Source organism: Sorghum bicolor, chromosome 2, assembly GCF_000003195.3.
Source record: "Sorghum bicolor cultivar BTx623 chromosome 2, Sorghum_bicolor_NCBIv3, whole genome shotgun sequence".
Taxonomy (NCBI): Eukaryota; Viridiplantae; Streptophyta; class Magnoliopsida; order Poales; family Poaceae; genus Sorghum; species Sorghum bicolor.
In genome coordinates, this window is record NC_012871.2 from 69,645,980 (window position 1) to 69,663,652 (window position 17,673).

The 17,673-nt window shown below is 49.5% G+C and overlaps 2 protein-coding genes across 3 annotated transcripts; both read left to right on the forward strand.

Moving 5' to 3' along the window:
• LOC8081702 (cysteine-rich receptor-like protein kinase 25) lies at positions 654–6,723 on the forward strand. Of its 2 annotated transcripts, none has more exons than XM_021452381.1 (6): positions 654–1,568; positions 4,530–4,634; positions 4,753–4,943; positions 5,151–5,599; positions 5,740–5,890; positions 6,006–6,723. In XM_021452381.1, exons 1-6 carry the CDS (start codon positions 746–748, stop codon positions 6,318–6,320), a joined length of 2,034 nt encoding a protein of 677 aa, XP_021308056.1. In that variant the 5' UTR covers positions 654–745; the 3' UTR covers positions 6,321–6,723. The 2 variants fall into 2 exon arrangements, with proteins under 2 accessions (XP_021308056.1, XP_002460810.1); XM_002460765.2 differs by having other exon boundaries at positions 4,768–4,943.
• LOC8084076 (putative cysteine-rich receptor-like protein kinase 20) lies at positions 13,558–16,725 on the forward strand. The gene is made up of 6 exons (XM_021453597.1): positions 13,558–14,437; positions 14,724–14,840; positions 14,925–15,118; positions 15,237–15,685; positions 15,819–15,972; positions 16,122–16,725. The coding sequence occupies exons 1-6, from the start codon at positions 13,558–13,560 to the stop codon at positions 16,467–16,469; spliced, it is 2,142 nt and encodes a 713-aa protein (XP_021309272.1). The 3' UTR covers positions 16,470–16,725.

A 17,673-nucleotide genomic window follows, 5' to 3' on the forward strand; every position in this document is an offset into this window, starting at 1 on the left:
CTCTCTCGTGTGTCAGAGCCACAGCAATCATCATCCATTGTAAAACTGTAAACTACGTGCTACTTGGGAGCAAAACAATCAGCTAGCACAGCTAATAATAAGCAACACGTCCAGTCGAGAATGATATACGATATTTATCTCATATTTCCTAGCCGCCAATCTCTGTCACTGAGATAGTAGTTGGCCCCGTTCCTGGATCGAAGTCAACCCTCTCCAGCTTATATAAACTAAACATACTTGCACTGTCACTGACTCACAGTCACAGCGGCTCAAATGAAAAACTCCAAGAACATATTTCATTGGGTTTGGGTATTAGTATATTTTATTATACTTTCTCTGTTCCAAAATAACTATATATATACATGCATCTTGTTTCTTTGAGAGTCAATATTTTTTTCAAAAAAATAACTAAGCGTACAACAAAGTATTAGCATTTATACCTTAAAATAACTTCATTATAAATACATTCTTAATCAATCAAATATCACTTGTTATGCATCATAAATATTAATATATATTTATCAAAATTCAAAAAAAAATCCCGTTACTTTCAGACGGAGGAGTTAAGTACTAGAATTAAGTCCAGCTTTTGCACTTAATAAACTACCTGCCCCGGCCGAATGGCCGATGCCTATTAGTATAGACAAGTACAGCTAGCTTTTGTGCCACTCTCACACGACACCAGCAGCGCGATCCCCCAGTGTGTCCGAGATCCTCCCTCGACATCTAGCTAGCTAGCTATACCATGCGTGTCCTCTTGCTCCTCCTCCTCCTCCTCTCCGTGGCCTCTTCTCCGGCGACGGCGTCGGGCGACGGCGGCGTGGCCGTTCCAGTGGGGACTACCGTCTTGTCCTCCTTCTGCAGCCCCAACAACAAGACGAGCGTCCCGCGGACGTACCAGCCCAACAGCACGTTCGCGGCCAACCTCCAGAAGCTCGTCGCCGAGCTCCCGACGAACGCCTCGGCGTCGGGCTTCTCGGCGGGGAGGTTCGGCGCGGCGGGCCCCGGCGCGGCGTACGGCATCGTGCTCTGCCGCGGCGACTACCTCGGCCAGCAGTGCGTCGACTGCCTCGCCGAGGGGTTCGTGCAGGCGGCCAGCAGGTGCCCCAGCAGCGTGGACGCGACCATGTACTACGACCAGTGCCAGCTCCGGTTCTCCGACCAGGACTTCCTCGCCGGAGCGGGCAACATGCCGGAGAGCGCCGCCTCCAACATGAACAAGGTGTCCGCCGGGAACGCCGCCGCGTTCGACGCCCTGGTCACGCGGCTCGTCGCCGCGGTGTCCGACGCCGCCAGCAACAGGAGCGGCCGGTACGCCACGGGCCAGGCCGGGTTCCCGCCGGAGGACATGAACGTGTACGCGCTCGTGCAGTGCACGCAGGATCTGACGACGGCGCAGTGCCGGGAGTGTCTGGCCGACCTCAGGGGCCAGATGGCCAGTTTGTTCGCCGGGAAAGTGGGTGGGAGGATTCTCGGCGTGCGCTGCCACATCAGGTACGAGAAGGATGTCTTCTTCGCGCAGACCCAAGATATGCTCACGCTGACGCCGCTGCTGCGTTCGACCAAAGGTTAGTCCGTCCCTGTTCATGGTTTTTTCTGCTTTATTCAATTTTATAGAAAACTAGAATCCCGTTTCTACAAAATTCGATGCAAAGTTCAGAGCAATCCGTTCATTAGTTCTCACTCTCTCTCGCCTTAATTAGTAGAATTAGTTTGTTTTCCCCTATAAATAGCTTATTAGTCTTGGGAGTCCCCGTGAGTACGACTGATAAATAATTTTACAAGGTCGCTGTTTGCTTGCTAAAATGCATGCCATGTTTCACCTTTGCATACCCATTCTTGTCAACAAGATTTATTATGTATGTAGCTGATTTTATTGAATAACTTTTGCCTTAATTTCCCCTGGCATTCCATGGTCTTCATCCCATATTTTATTATTTTCTACTCGCTCATCCATGAAAGTTTGATGTCATAGGATAGGATTCAAAAAACATATCACAAAACTTGGTGTTCTAGTCTTTGGACAATAGAATGAGCTCGCATAATCAGTTTGAGTCTTTGAGATGGTGGTCTGCACTCCTCTATGTATTCCTTTTAATGGAGGGCATAATCCTTAATTAACATGGTTTATTTTCAATAAAATAGAGGTACGTGGTAATTTCGGCTGAGCACAACCTATCCTTATGATCCGAGAACACCAAGGTTTCTCTGGACAAATGAAGTACATACATTTTGTAGTCGATATTTTACAATGCTGCAGTAGAAGTTATGAGATACTAGATGATTAGTTAAGGAAACTTCCGAGCAGGCTGTGAGATATAGTAATTGGAGAAGTGACAACAAGTCTAGTTTTTCAATGCATGGTCTAGCTACATTCAGATATCCAGTGTCTACATTGTTAGTCAAAACCCAAGATACCAACAAGGAAAACATACAAATTTTGTTTTTCTTCTCCATGTGTGACGTGTTGAAGTTAAAATAAATATATTTGAATCAACATGTACTGCAGCATGCTTATCTTAGAGTAGGCCCCCCCGCTTGAGACTTTGGGCCCCTGTAGAACCGAAAGAGCACGTCAGCCTAGCTAATAAGGAAAATGCTCGGGTAGGGAATGATATGATTCGTGCTCGGGTAGGGAGTGTGACTTTTATGGATCGATCTGGGGCCGGCTTAGTGTGGCGAGCGAGGTCTTTTGTTGGTGTTTGTTGCGTTTCGAATCCGCGACCAAATCAGCCGTAATAATCCACACACACACACATATATTTCCCCCAATCCAAACTCCTTTTGCTTCGCCTTTCGGTAGGTGTAGGGCTCTCCAATCCGATCGCTGTGGACAATTTTTACTAACTCCGTATACGTAGGTACGTATCTTGCCAAGCTCATCATTATGTCAAAGAATCAAACGTAATGTATACTGGAACATTACAAAGGTAGTGGAAGAGAAATTGGTTTGGGTTTCGGAGATTTTAAAACAAAAGCTGAGTCACATGCATGGATGGCACATGCAAATCATCCGTCCCCATCTGGACAATGCATGCATGTGACGGTGACTTTGGTTTTGACTGGAATGGCTATAGGCGGCCGCTGGCATCAGTAGCAGCACTGGCTAGAGGCATGTACTTAAGCTTAAGATTATGTGTCAAATCTATCAATTATTTATTAATAATTTTTTTATTAGTAAATAATATTTTTAACCATATATTTTTCAGTCAAACGAATAGGCCGTTGGTAGGTCCCTCTGCCACTTCCTGTACGTCTTTGTTTCAAGATCGGGTAGAAGGTTATTATACCAGCATAAACCGTGTTTCCGTACGGACGCATAGGGCATAGCTGGTGGTAGCCTATCACGCTAAGATATTCTGAAATTTAGTTTGTGCTACGCGAGAAAAATATTATTTACTTATTTATTTAAACAAAATACTGCTCCAGTAGAGCCGAAGAACATGACAAATAAACTCTCAGTGCTGCGCCAGCTGCTGTGAGCCTCGTAGTCGTAGTAGCTGCCCTGTTGGACAAGTTTTTATTCTCTCCAGGAACAGGATGGAGCGATCACGAGTCACGCGCCTTTTGGAGCGAGCGTTGATCCACGGAAGGAGCCCCGCGCGCGCCACGGCGACACAGCGGCGGCAGGAGCCACGTGCGTCACGAGACGCCAGCTCTGCGCGTGCATTTCCCGAGACAGTCTGCCGCTGCCGACCGTAGCCTAGCCCATAGTACCATCGTTCATCGGTTCATCTTCTTTTTGGTACTACAGTCTAGAGGGCCTTGTTTAGTTCAAAAAAATTTTACAAAATTTTTCAGATTCCCCGTCACATCAAATCTTTAAACGCATGCATAAAATATTAAATGTAAACGAAAATAAAAACTAATTACACAGTTTGGTCGGAATTGACGAGACGAATCTTTTGAGTCTAGTTAGTACATAATTAGATAATATTTGTCAAATACAAATGAAAGTGGTACTATTCATATTTTGCAAAAATTTTGGGAACTAAACAAGGCCTAGTAGTACTAGCTTCCTGTGTTCGCGTTCCCCTCAGCGTACTGCGGGCTCGGCCGCTGGCTGCTCGCCCACAATTCCAGATGCTCTCCTTGTCCAAATTTGCGTCGACGACGGATCATAGATGGTGACGTGACATCGATGCCTCCGTCCCCACCCACGGCGACCCGCGATCTCATTCTTTAGCCGCCGCCGGACCACCGGAGACTCGGAGAGACCACACCGACCACGCTATTGCTCGCATTGAGACACACTAGAGCTCTAGACAAGGCGCGCGTTCAACGTTTATAGTATGGAACACTACATGCTTTTCAGATGTTACTACCACTGTAGCGCGCGCCTAACCGCTTGCCCTCTACTCTTATTAGTCTGTAGTGCCTAACTTTTGCCGCCTCTTTATATCAATCAATCACGCTGACAATGATGCCTGCTTATTACTGCGCTAATTAACCCCCGGGCCCCCCGCTAGCTTGTAACTAATGACACGCCTGCTAATTTGGATCGGACACCATGTGTTCATCAAATGCAGGTAGCAACACGAGGCTGTGGATCGTTGCCATCGTCGTCCCCGTGTCCGTGCTCCTGGCCTGCTTCTTCGCGTGCTTCCTCTGGATCAGAAAGCGGAGGAGGAGAGGTACTTAAGTTACTTGTGCTTACTACAGTAGTACTTGAGTTGTTAGTAGCTACTACTAGTTTAATTAATCAGTACCCCAACTGTCGTCACTAACGGCGCGCGTGGCTTAATGCATCAGTGATCAACATGTCAGGGAGGGTGAGCGTGCCCACCATGTCCATGGAGATGGAGCAGGTGCTCAAGCTCTGGAGGGTCGAGGAGAGCGACTCCGAGTTCTCCATCTTCGACTTCGACCAGATCGCCGACGCCACCGACAACTTCTCCGACGACCACAAGCTCGGCCAGGGCGGCTTCGGACCCGTCTACAAGGTACTCCGATCCTACTGGTGGAGCACTGTCAGAAATGCCCTGTTTCTCATCTCATCTTGCAGAGCTGAGTGACCAATCCATCAATCAATTTTTTTTGAGGAATAATCCATCAATCAATCAATTGGCATACTGACACGTACTGTACATGCATTGTGTCCATATGCATCATCATCATCATCGTTATATTAATTAATGTATATTATCCAGGGTGAGCTGCCCGGCGGGCTAGAGATCGCGATCAAGCGGCTGTCGTCGGTGTCGGTGCAGGGCCTGATGGAGTTCAAGAACGAGATCCAGCTGATCGCCAAGCTGCAGCACACCAACCTGGTGCGCCTCGTCGGCTGCTGCGTGCAGGCCGAGGAGAAGATGCTCGTGTACGAGTACATGCACAACAAGAGCCTCGACTTCTTCATCTTCGACGGCGACAAAGGGAAGGCCCTGACCTGGGACCGGCGGTTCCGGATCATCGACGGCGTCGCGCAGGGCCTGCTCTACCTGCACAAGCACTCGCGGCTGCGGGTCATCCACCGGGACCTCAAGGCCAGCAACATCCTGCTGGACCGCGACATGAACCCCAAGATCTCCGATTTCGGCATGGCCAGAATCTTCTGCTCCAACGTCACCGAGGCCAACACCACAAGGGTCGTCGGCACGCAGTGAGTTCCTCTCTCTACGTACTGAGCACTAATCTGCAGTAGCAGCACGCTGCCTGAATAATCGATCACTGCTGGTGGCCACTGATCAAATTTAGAAATGGTCTTTGATTAATTCGTTCCTCGTGTTCGTGATCGATCAGTGGCTACATCGCTCCGGAATACGCTTCCGAGGGTCTCTTCTCCATCAAATCCGACGTGTTCAGCTTCGGCGTCTTGCTCCTCGAGATCATAAGCGGGAAGAGGACCGCCGGCTTCTACCAGTACGGCAAATTCTTCAACCTCACAGGATATGTAAGTGACGCTTCAGCAGCTTTACGATCGATCGACCTGCAAACCGCATGAGAATTCAGAGTTGAGCGATTAGCTAGACTGACAGTGAGCAATTATTCTTGCATGCGCAATGCAGGCGTACCAGCTGTGGCAGGACGGGAAATGGCACGAGCTGGTGGACCCGGCGCTGGGCGACGACCTGCCGGTGGGCGAGGTGATCAAGTGCGTGCAGGTGGCGCTGCTGTGCGTGCAGGACAGCGCCGACGACCGGCCCAACATGTCGGAGGTGGTGGCCATGCTGGGGAGCGAGGGGATCACCATGCCGGAGCCCCGCCAGCCGGCATACTACAACGTCCGGATCACCGGCCTCGCCGTGTCGTCCGACTCCTTCGGCGAGTCCTCCTGCAGGATCAGCAGCATCACCATCACGGATCACGAGGAAGGCAGGTAGTAGTGGCTGCTGTAGCTCGATCGGTAATTAATGGTAACTGTACAGGACGGTCGTTTATTATGATCAGAATACAGAGACACGGAAAGAAACAACACAGAAACGATCAGGATAGGTTAACATAGCTGGCCGGTGTAAGATACTCCACAAACGTGTTAACGAACGCTTTTAGTTTCTGCTTGACTAGCTCCAGCAATAATTTTTGGCCCATACCCCATAGTTGACTTCATTCAGTGGTTTGCTGATCTGTAAACTTGTGTGGTATTTGGAAGTGCGCACTGTAATATGCGATTGTAGTTGACACATGTATGTGCTTACGGTGTTATATATTTAGGATGGAACTACTAGTAATATTCTAAATATATGTACATACTGAAACTCTGAATAACAGTGTTGATTGTTGAAAGAATGAATGAAAGTTCGGTTACTCCAGTGGCTGGAATGGTCATAAATCATGGGCCTGGGCCGTATCTTGCAATAGCACAGGCTTTTCATATCAATGGTCTCACGGGAGGCTACCTCAAGGCCCAAGATGGACAGCCTTCGGAGCTACAGCATGGGTGAATGAATGGGTCGGTGGATTTCTAATCTGCACAGTACATGGCCCACTGGCAGGCCTCTATATTTTTTTTTCGCGAACAAGGCTCAAACAGCCTGTATTTCATTAAGAGGTGGAGAAAAGTTGGTATTTAGTACAACTAGAGCTCAAAACAGATGGCGAGGCGCCAAACGAAGTGAGCACCTAAGCACCAGGAAGACGGTGCAAACTAAACTATTACATGATGACCAACTCGCGCGACCAGAAGGGGGTTAGTAGAGAGATACAGGAGAAACCCGCTTGAACCCAGTCCTCCGCTTCAGCTGTAATTTCTTGGGCCACCAAGATCACCGTGGAGCTTTGGGCATTGAAAGTACGTTTGTTCCTTTCCTTCCAGATACCCCAGCAAAGCAACAACACGAGACAGTCAAACGTCGGTCTGCAACGAAGATCAACCTTGGTCCGCTGCGCCAACCACCACCCTGCCAGAGGTACATCACCTGAAGGCACGAGAGCAGCAAGACCAACTGGATTCAGCAACATGGACCAAACTTCCCTTGTGAAAACACATCCCAGCAGGAGGTGTTCGACGGACTCCGAAGCCTGGCCGCATAGAGCACAATCGTCACTGTCCTGGAGGCCATGTCTCTTGCGACGCTCTGCGGTCCATAATCTCCGATGCAGAGCTGTCCAGAAGAAGAATTTAACCTTTGGTGGGGCCTTAGTACACCACAGCTCCTTTGCCCCCGGCAGCGACGTGGATCCATTGAAAAAAGCTCGGTATGTCGATGAGGCTGTGTATGTTCCATCCGGTGATCATCTCCAGACGAACCGATCAGCCTGCGAATCAATGAGCACCACCTCCCTCAAAATATTCCAGGTCCGCAGGAACTGACAGAGGACCTGCACGGTCAGTGCACCCTGAACATCCCTTGTCCAGCGGTTGGACATAAGTCCCTCCTTCACAGATCTTTTCTTACCGGCTCGACTAACTGCTGCAAATAGATCTGGAGCAAACCTGCAAAAAGGTCCAACAGGCGCCTAGCTATCGGTCCAGAGTAAGGTGGCTGCACCATCACCAAGAACCACTGTCATACTGATGTCTGCCATCGTCGAGACTGTCTTCTCTTTACGGTACGGCAATCGAGCCCATGGCCGCTCCGGATCAACCCTCCTTAACCATTCCCAGCGAAGACGTAAAGCGAAACCGAAATAGCGTAGGTCCAGGATGCCCAAGCCTCCCAGGCCAGTAGGCCTGCAAACAATTGGCCAAGCTACCTTACATCGACCACCAGTAACTGAGTCTGATCCTGCCCAGAGAAAGGCCCTTCGCCTTTTGTCAATCTGTCTGATCCCCCAGGCCGAGAGGCAGCAAGCTATACTGACATGCACTGGAATGGCAGACAAGGTCACCTTGACAAGGAGCGCACGTCCAGCATGGTTTAGCAGGCCAGACTTCCAAGTTGGTATTCTTGCGGCCACTCTGTCGACAATGGCTTGTTCCTCAGCACGACGAAGCCTACCGAAGGACAGTGGGATACCCAGGTATTTGCAAGGGAACGTCGCTGGTACACAAGGAAAAACTTCCTGCACTTCGGCCAACTGATCACTAGAGCAGTGGATTGGCGACACGACACACTTGTCTATGTTGGTAATTAGCCCCGAAGCTCCAGCAAACAACAGCAGAATTTGTTGCACGCTCTGAAAATCTTCTCGGGTGGGAGCAGCCAGTAGCACAACATCATCGGCGTACATTGACGTACGGCTGGAGATCGCCCTCCCAGGCAGTGGCGATAGCACCCCTCGGCGGTCTGCTTCCTTGAACAGGGAGTTTAGACTTTCCATGACGATGACAAATAACATTGGAGAGATGGGGTCGCCTTGCCTCAGACCCCTGGCGTGTGTGATCCTGTTCCCTGGGCGTCCGTTGAGGATTACCTTGGTGCTTGAGGTGGATAGAAGCAAGGAGATCCAGTCAATCCATCTACGCGGGAACCCAATGTGCTGAAGAGCTTCGAGGAGAAAAGGCCAAGCTACAGAATCGAAGGCCTTCGCAATGTCTACTTTTAGCAGAACAGCATCAAATTTTTTGGCATGAAGCCAGCGACATGCCAACTGCACGGCCCTGAAGTTGTCATGAATAGAGCGTCCTTTGATGAAAGCAGTTTGGTTGGAGGACACAATGCTATCCAGTCTTGGGGCTAGACGTCTGGCAAGGCACTTGGTGAACAATTTACTGAAGCTATGTATGAGACTTATGGGCCTGTAGTCCGTCATCGATGTTGGCTGCTGTTTCTTCTGTAGCAGGATCATGAGGGCACCATTTAGGAGATGGAAGCTTCTGCCATCCAGAGACCAAAGTGCATTGAATGCGTTGATGATATCCTGTTTGATTATTTGCCAGGTCACCTTGTAGAAAATTCCACTGAAACCATCGGGTCCCGGTGCACGATCAGAAGGCAGGTCAGACACAGCTGCCCAGATCTCCTCCTCTGAAAAACAAGCATCTATACCATTCAGGTCAATAGTCGGCAGCAGGTCGTTGAACTGAAGCGAGTGCAGGCGCTGAAATGGGGTCCCAAGGATCCCTTTGAAGTAATTGTAAACAATCTCCTCTTTGTCCACTTCAGCGGAAACCCAGGTCCCATCAAGCTGAATTGCCGGGATATAGCTTTTCCTCTTTCTGTGACAGGCCTGAAGGTGGAAAAACTTTGTATTCGCATCCCCTTCCTCCAGGTATCTGATGCGTGAACGGTGTCGAGCGATAGTGCGTGCCAATGACGCTAGACCAAGGCAGCGGCCTTTGAGCTCCCGACGCCATGCTATCTCTTCTTCATTAAGAGTCCTGCACTCCTGGGCCTTGTCCAACTGGGCAATTATCTCTCTGGTCATGTACAGTTGGGAACACACACTGCCTACTTTGGTCATACTCCAACTCTGAAGTGCTCTAGCAGTCCGCCTAAACTTGATGTCCAGTAGACGGCACGCATCAACGTTGGTCGGCTGGCAGTCCCAGGCTTGAGCAACGACCTCTTGGAAGCCTTCCAGTTTAACCCAGAAGGGTTCAAAACGGAACCTGGGTTTGGCCCAAGGTTCAGTACACAGTTGCAGAAGAAGGGGCGTGTGGTCAGAGCTATCAGTTGAGAGTGCTCTAAGGTGATGAGTGGAGTAAAGATCCAGCCACGGAACCGTAGCGAAAGCCCGATCAATGCGTTCCATGGTTGGATGGCGACGTTCATTGCTCCAGGTGAATAACCTCCCATTCAGATATAGTTCCTCGACTGCCAAGTCATCCAGTGTTCTCCGGAATCGACGCATGATTCTTAGATTCAGCCGGTCATTATTCTTATCAGCTGCTTGATAAATCAAGTTAAAGTCCCCACAGAGCAGCAGTGCACCAAGGCTTTGAGCATGAACCTCCTGCAACTCCCTCAGGAAATCTGCTTTCAAGTTGTCGTCCACAGGGCCATAGACTACGGCCAACGTCCATGTGGGTGTTGCATGGCCTTCTGCCTTCAGGTTAACTGAAACTGAGTAACGCCGACAGACTTGATCAGAGCCCGTCCAGGCATCACGACGCCAGGCCACGAAGATGCCACCGGCGGCACCCACAGAAGGTAAGCATACATAGTCAAACACACTCTCCATTAAATCAGATAACATGCGAGGTTGCAGTACAGATAGCTTTGTCTCTACGAGACAAAGGACAGACACACGCTCTTGCGCAATGAACTCACGAACTACATCGCGACGTGCCCGCGAATTCAACCCGCGGGCATTCCAAATGAGTACGTTGTTTCCTAACATGAAAATGTTAGAGAGAGCGACTCAGCACATGAAGTTCAGGCGGCGCTAACGGGGCACAGCCCGCTGCTTCTGGCCGTGAATTAGTGTGTCCAATGCCTCCCTGGTGACAGTCGGTAAAGGCAACTTGAAGGCTTCCTGGAATTCATCAAAACTGGCCTCATCAGGCAGCTCTGTATGGACGTCAATCCCTGCCTTTTTCATCATTACTTTTCTTGCTTGAGCTTCTGGTTTGGTCAGTCTGCTCTTGCTCTTGGCCGCGAGTCTCGCGCTTCGCTTGGGCACCAGCTCTTCGTCAGACCATTGACGAGCACGTTCACGCCTCGTGACGTAGGCCTTAGGCGCCTCAGATAGGATTGCCTCTTGCAATGGTCTTTTGAAAGCTTCAACAAACTTTTCTAGCACCGGTTGGCCCAAGACTGTTGGATCATTACCAGAAATTCCAACTGACGTGCTGTGTATCTTCGGGCGGGGTTGCGTTCTGACGGCTTCATAGAAACCGCTGCGCAACTGCAAAGAACGATTGAAGTCGTGAGACCCAGCTTAGATCTTCGTACTATAATTAGCTAGTTAATTATATTGGTAGCGACATTTTAGATCAACTTGCTTCAATATTTGGTTTTATATAAGATATAAACTACACTAAGGATGGCAACAGGGCGGATTCGGATCGGGTGAAGTCTATGTGCACCCGAACCCGAAACCGAACCGAACACCGATTCGGATAATAAACCCTCCCTAAAACCAAACCCGCGGATACCCGAAACCCGATTTCTATGTCAACATAATAATAGCAATAAGGACTTTCTATAAATATATACATAATATATATACACATATTTACATGTATAAACAAGAGGCAATAAAACATAAATATTTTCATGAGTTAGCTTAAAATAAATTTCATAGTCTAAGTGAAAAGTTATTATTATCATATTATAAAATATAAAAAATAATTCTAATGACTTATTTCAGATATCCGTTGGATATCCACGGGTGGAAAACCAAACCCGAAACCGAACCCGGTTTCGGGCCCCCGAACCCGAAAACCGTGGGTGGAAAATCATCCTCAAAACCGAACCCACAAAAACCGAAACCCGCGGATATCCGACTCGAAACCGCCCCACTGCCATCCTTAAACTACACCATGCACCAGCCCTTATTAGCATTTTTAACCAACTAGTAATAAACTAATTGTTAGCATTTCCATTAGTTAGTTAGTGTGTCTATTAACATGCATGTCAATTTTAACTGCTAACTATTAGCACTGATGCATCAACTCTACAAACACAACTACTCAAAATAGCACGTGATTTTACGTGTCCTTGTACGGTCAAAGATGGGCCACAGTGATAGGCCCCACTGCACCCTTAATTCAGAAAGGTAACCATTTCTTTTCCCCTACTACTAGCATAATTAATATGCACCGTAGCACACGATTTGTATTGATGGCGAAAGGATGTTCTTTTGTTGCTGCCACTCTCAAATTTGCCAATCGATGGGTCGCTCGTCTGACGCCACCCGAACCTTTCTTGTTCAACGCGTGAGCGGTGGAAACAACATTGACGCCACCTCATCATATTTGTCCTGAGACATGCCAAACACCATGTTTAGCTCTTCTGTTCATATTAAAGTACTCATACTGTTTTGTAGCTTCAAATCCATTCAGGTGAACGTTCACTCGGTTCGCAAGGAGCCAACACTTGTCACCCTGCGCTGGATGTCTTGTAGTCGCAATTTGTCCCTTGATAACTTCATACTAATAGTACAATTAATCAACTCTACAATGTAGCCGTCAAAAGCATTTACTAGTAGTTTAGTGGACCAGTGGGGTCAAAGTCCAGGTAGTGCATGTTGTAAAAAAAAAAAAGTCCAGGTAGTGACGGTGGGCCCATGGGAAACGTAATCCGACACTGACCTAACCCGACGGGCTTTGACTTTCATCTGGCCATGGGCATCTCTATCGCACGATCGGAGATTGGGAGTGATGCTGACCCACCTGGTTGACTTTGTCGGTTCGCAAAAACTTGTTGGCGTTCACGGTTCACACACGTGCGTTACCGCGCGTACGAGAAAAAGCTGGTAATGAAAATCTGTTTCAGCAAACTACTGCTCGCATTTTCTCGTACGTACCTGAATTGGCACCGTCGTCATCATGCTCGTAATTAATCTCGTAATCAGCTTAATGATAACGAATAGTGCAGTGCCGTACAGGTACAGGTACAAGTATAGATACAGATAGTATATACATGCGTCTATCCGTCACTATGTAAGGCAACGAACGGTATTTTTAGTCATACTTTATCAGCCAAATAATTAAATCTGTAAAAAAAACACATATATTTCTCTCTTTCTTTTGCCGTAAACGGTGGACCAGCAGTGGATGCTTCCCCAACACACTCCAGCTGCACAGGCAAGGCAGTGGTCAATCACGGCACAACGAGGAAATCATCCATCTGAACTGGCCAACAACCCCGGCACACGGCAAACAAGTTTTCTACTACCCCAGCCTTTGACTTCGCCCACACACACCATAATATGCTTGCTTACGCAAGAACCGCATCTCATATCAAAATTACAAGAAGTATGTTTTGTTTAGATAAAAAAAATTTAGATTTTGATACTGTAGCACTTTCGTTTTTATTTGACAAGCATTGTCTAATCATAGAGTAACTAGACTTAAAAGATTCGTCTCGTGATTTACAGATAAACTGTACAATTAGTCACTTTTTTATCTATATTTAATGTTTCATATTCGTTTCGTGATTTACAGGTAAACTGTACAATTAGTTAATGTTTCGTGCGTTGATGGGGTTTTGGTTTTTTGGGTCCTCGCGCGCGCGCTCTTTCCCATTGCAAAAGCCGAGAGCTGCCAGCTAGTGCCGGGGCTCGCTCGGCATGGCCGTCCTATCCACCTGCTTCCTCTTCCTCCTCCTCCACCTACTCACCGCGCCGCCGTCGCACAGCGCCGCCGCGCCCGAGTACGCGGAGTACACGTGCAATGGCACCACGGGCAACTTCACCTCCGGCAGCGCGTTCGCCGCCAACCTGGACCGCCTCATCGCCGAGCTTCCCGGCAACGCCTCCGCCTCCCCGTCGCTCTTCGCGTCAGCCTCCATCGGGCCCGCCCCGGACACCGCGTACGGCCTCGCGCTGTGCCGCGGTGACATGACGGACGCGCGCGCGTGCTCGTCCTGCCTCGCCGACGCCTTCGCCCAGCTGCGCCGCCTCTGCGGCGGCGGTGACCGCGACGCCACGTTCTACGCGGACCTGTGCACGGCGCGGTACTCCGGCGGCGACTTCATGTTCCTGTCGCTCACCGCCGACGTCGTCGACAACTCCCCCGTGGTGAACGGCATGGACGCGAACGCGTCGACGTACCCTGGGTGGGACGCGGGCAACGCCACGAGCCGGAGCTTCTTCCTGTCGCTGGTGGGCACGCCGTTCGACGAGATATCCATGTACGGGGCCTACAACTCCTCCTCCACGCGCCGCCTCGCCACCGCCGTCATGTTCATCAACGCGGCGCTGCCCACCGTGTACGGCCTCGCGCAGTGCACCCCGGACCTCGCGCCCGCGCAGTGCTGGCACTGCTTCCAGGGCCTCGGCGAGCTCAACGACCAGTGGTACGACGGGCGCGAGGGCGGCCGCATCTCCGGCGTCCGGTGTAGTTTTCGGTATGAAGGGTACCAGTTCTACCAGGGCACGCCGGACGTCAGGATCGGTCTGCACGGCGGCGGCCCGTCGTCATCGTCGGACGATGATAGTGGAACCAATGGTAAACACACGTTACCCGTACGTACGACTGTTCTTCTGCTGCGTTCATCGGTAATAACACTTGCAAAACGTAGTTCCAGCTTATGTCACAAGTTTATTTTGCCAATTTGCAAAGCATATAGTCCTATATTATTACATGCATGTTTGTTCTAATTCGGTCGTACACTTATTAGTAGGTTTGTAACTACTCGATTGATTAGTCTCCGCTTGTGTGCGTGGGTTAGCAACGAACTGCATCATGATCGTTTCTTCTTATTATTTTTTTTACTTGTGAAATGACGATGCAGCAAGCAACCACAAGAAGGTCTTGTTGGTCATCGCTCTCGTCGTACCAATCGCTGTTGTCTGTGGGTTGCTGGTTGCCGGCCTTCTCCTCATCAGAGCACAAAGAAAACGAGCCGCCGGTAAGATTGGCAGAGCTGGGAAATGTAATGTTACATTATTTCAGGCGTAACTGAGCCGGAAACCTGAAATAATGCACGGTCCAGGAAAGAGGAGGCTGCCGATGAAGACCAGGGTGCAGACACGTTCGAGAAACAGCTCCAAGACGGAGGAGGCGCTGAAGCTATGGCGAATCGAGGAGAGCAGCTCCGGGTTCACGCTGTATGACTTCGCCGAGCTGGCCGCCGCCACGGGCGACTTCTCCGACGAGAACCTGCTCGGCAAAGGCGGCTTCGGCCCCGTCTACAAGGCGAGCTGACGTTTCATTATTTTCAGGTTCTATAATATAGTGCTTGATTGACGACAAGTAATAAGCAGCAGCCATGGCTGATGACTCTGGTTCGACCGGCCGGCTGCAGGGGAAGCTGCCGGACGGCACGGAGATCGCGGTGAAGCGGCTGGCGGCGCATTCCGGGCAGGGGCTGCTGGAGTTCAAGAACGAGACCCAGCTGATCGCCAAGCTTCAGCACACCAACCTGGTGCGCCTCGTCGGCTGCTGCGTCAAGGAGGAAGAGAAGCTGCTCGCGTACGAGTACATGCCCAACCGCAGCCTCGACTGCTTCATCTTCGACCAGCAGCGGGGGCCATTGCTGAACTGGGAGAAGCGGCGCCGCATCATCGACGGCATCGCGCAGGGGTTGCTCTACCTGCACAAGCACTCCCGGGTACGCATCATTCACCGGGACTTGAAGGCCAGCAACATCCTGCTGGACAAGGACCTGAACCCCAAGATCTCCGACTTTGGCATGGCCAGGATCTTCGGTTCTAACATGACGGAAGCCAACACCAACAGAGTCGTCGGAACATAGTAAGAGAACGACAACCACAGCGTACCTTTATGTGCAATTACTTTCCAATTCACTACGTAATGTTCATTTGGCTAGTGGTGTTTTTTTTTTTGCGACAACGACTGACGTTCCTTTTTGACATATCAACAACAGTGGCTACATGGCTCCCGAGTACGCTTCCGAGGGCATCTTCTCGGTGAAATCGGACGTGTACAGCTTCGGCGTGCTGCTGCTGGAGATCGTCAGCGGCAAGAGGAACAGCAGCCACCGCCACCACTACGGCGACTTCGTCAACCTGCTCGGATACGTAAGTATAGTAGTAGGCTAGTAGCAGTATCATCGTCTCATTTCATCTGCTGCAAATTCGATCAGCATGCAAGAACTTGGACTCTGAATTATTGTATATGACGTGCGATGTGCATGCGTTGGTCTTGCACTGCATGCATGCATGCACAGGCCTGGCAGCTATGGAGGGAAGGGCGATCGTTCGAGCTGATCGACCCGACGCTGGGCGAGTGCAGCGAGGTGGCGGCCATCGTGCGCTGCGTCAAGGTGGCGCTGCTGTGCGTGCAGGACAGCGCCACGGACCGGCCCACCATGGCCGACGTGACGGCGATGCTGGTCAGCAGGGATGCGGCGGCGGCGGCGGCGGCGTCGCTGCCGGACCCGAGACGGCCGCCGCACTTCTCGCTCAGGGTCAGCAGCAGCGACGACGGGTCGTCGGAGGTGCAGACGCGGTCGCAAGGCACCGCGTCGTGCAGCACCAACGACCTCACCATCACCACCATCCAAGAGGGCAGGTGATCCATGACCGGCGTATCAACCACGTCGATCGTGATCCTGCTGGGTGCTGCTGGGACATGAGAACTGTGATCATGTTGCGTTCAATTTTTCTATATGGGCCTGATCGATCGGCCTTCGCGAATCGCGAATGACGAGTTAGTCGTAGATGATGATAGGCGGCTGGGGCAAAGTAAAATTTGCACTTGCCTCTCTGATGTGAGAACGCGTGACAGGTTGACAGCATGTCCGTGGAATTTGATGCATATACATACACAGGTGTCAGATACCTCCTCCGTCCCAAATTATAATTCATTTCAAAAATCTTAAAGAGTCAAAGTTTTTCAAGTTTAACCAAATTTATATAGCAAAATAATAACATTTTTTGTATCAATCAAGTTTCATTAGTGTACCTATTTTATGACATAAATTTTTATATTTCTCTTTATATTTTTGGTCAAATTCAAAAATATTTTAACTCTTCAAGATTCTTGGAATGACTTATAATTTAGAACGAAAGGAGTACTATATAAGATGTGCATACCGTCCCAGTCGAGGCCGAGAAGACGAGAGACGGGCCGACGGGCAGCAACGGGTGTGGGTTTTGGTCTTTTGGAATGTGCGTTTTAGACAAGGTTCTGGGATTCTTGTGTGCAAAACATTCGGAGCTCACCGAAATTTGGAAAATTCAGACTAGTCAATTTCCCCGGCCGTTTCAATAACTTCTAACAGTAGTGGCGCTGTGAGAAAAGCAAAAACATTGCGTTGGCATAGACATCGTGGGATGAACTTTTCTAGTGGCTTGCCATGAGTTTCTATAACATTCAGTGCCACACGGGAAATTATGTAAATCTACTATATCAGCCCCCCCCCCCCACCCCCCCCCCTAAAAACCATTTTAGGTTTAGGACACAATAAATCATTTTTAAAAACAACTAACACTAAATTTATAGGAAAAATATCACATTTATATCACTGAAAGAACATGCTCCGTCCACTTGGAAACATTTCACATTCAGGACTAACTAATTCTTTTAGAAACACACTAATTGGCTCATCAAATTGATTGAAATTGAATATTTTCAAACAAAAGGAGTACAGACTGCCCACCCGGACAAAACTTAGTAGGATAGGATGGGCTTGAGTCTCCATTGTCGCTACTCGCTACTCGAAACATGGAGCACCTCTACACCTCCTAAGTTTTTTTTTGCCCTAAAATTCATATTTA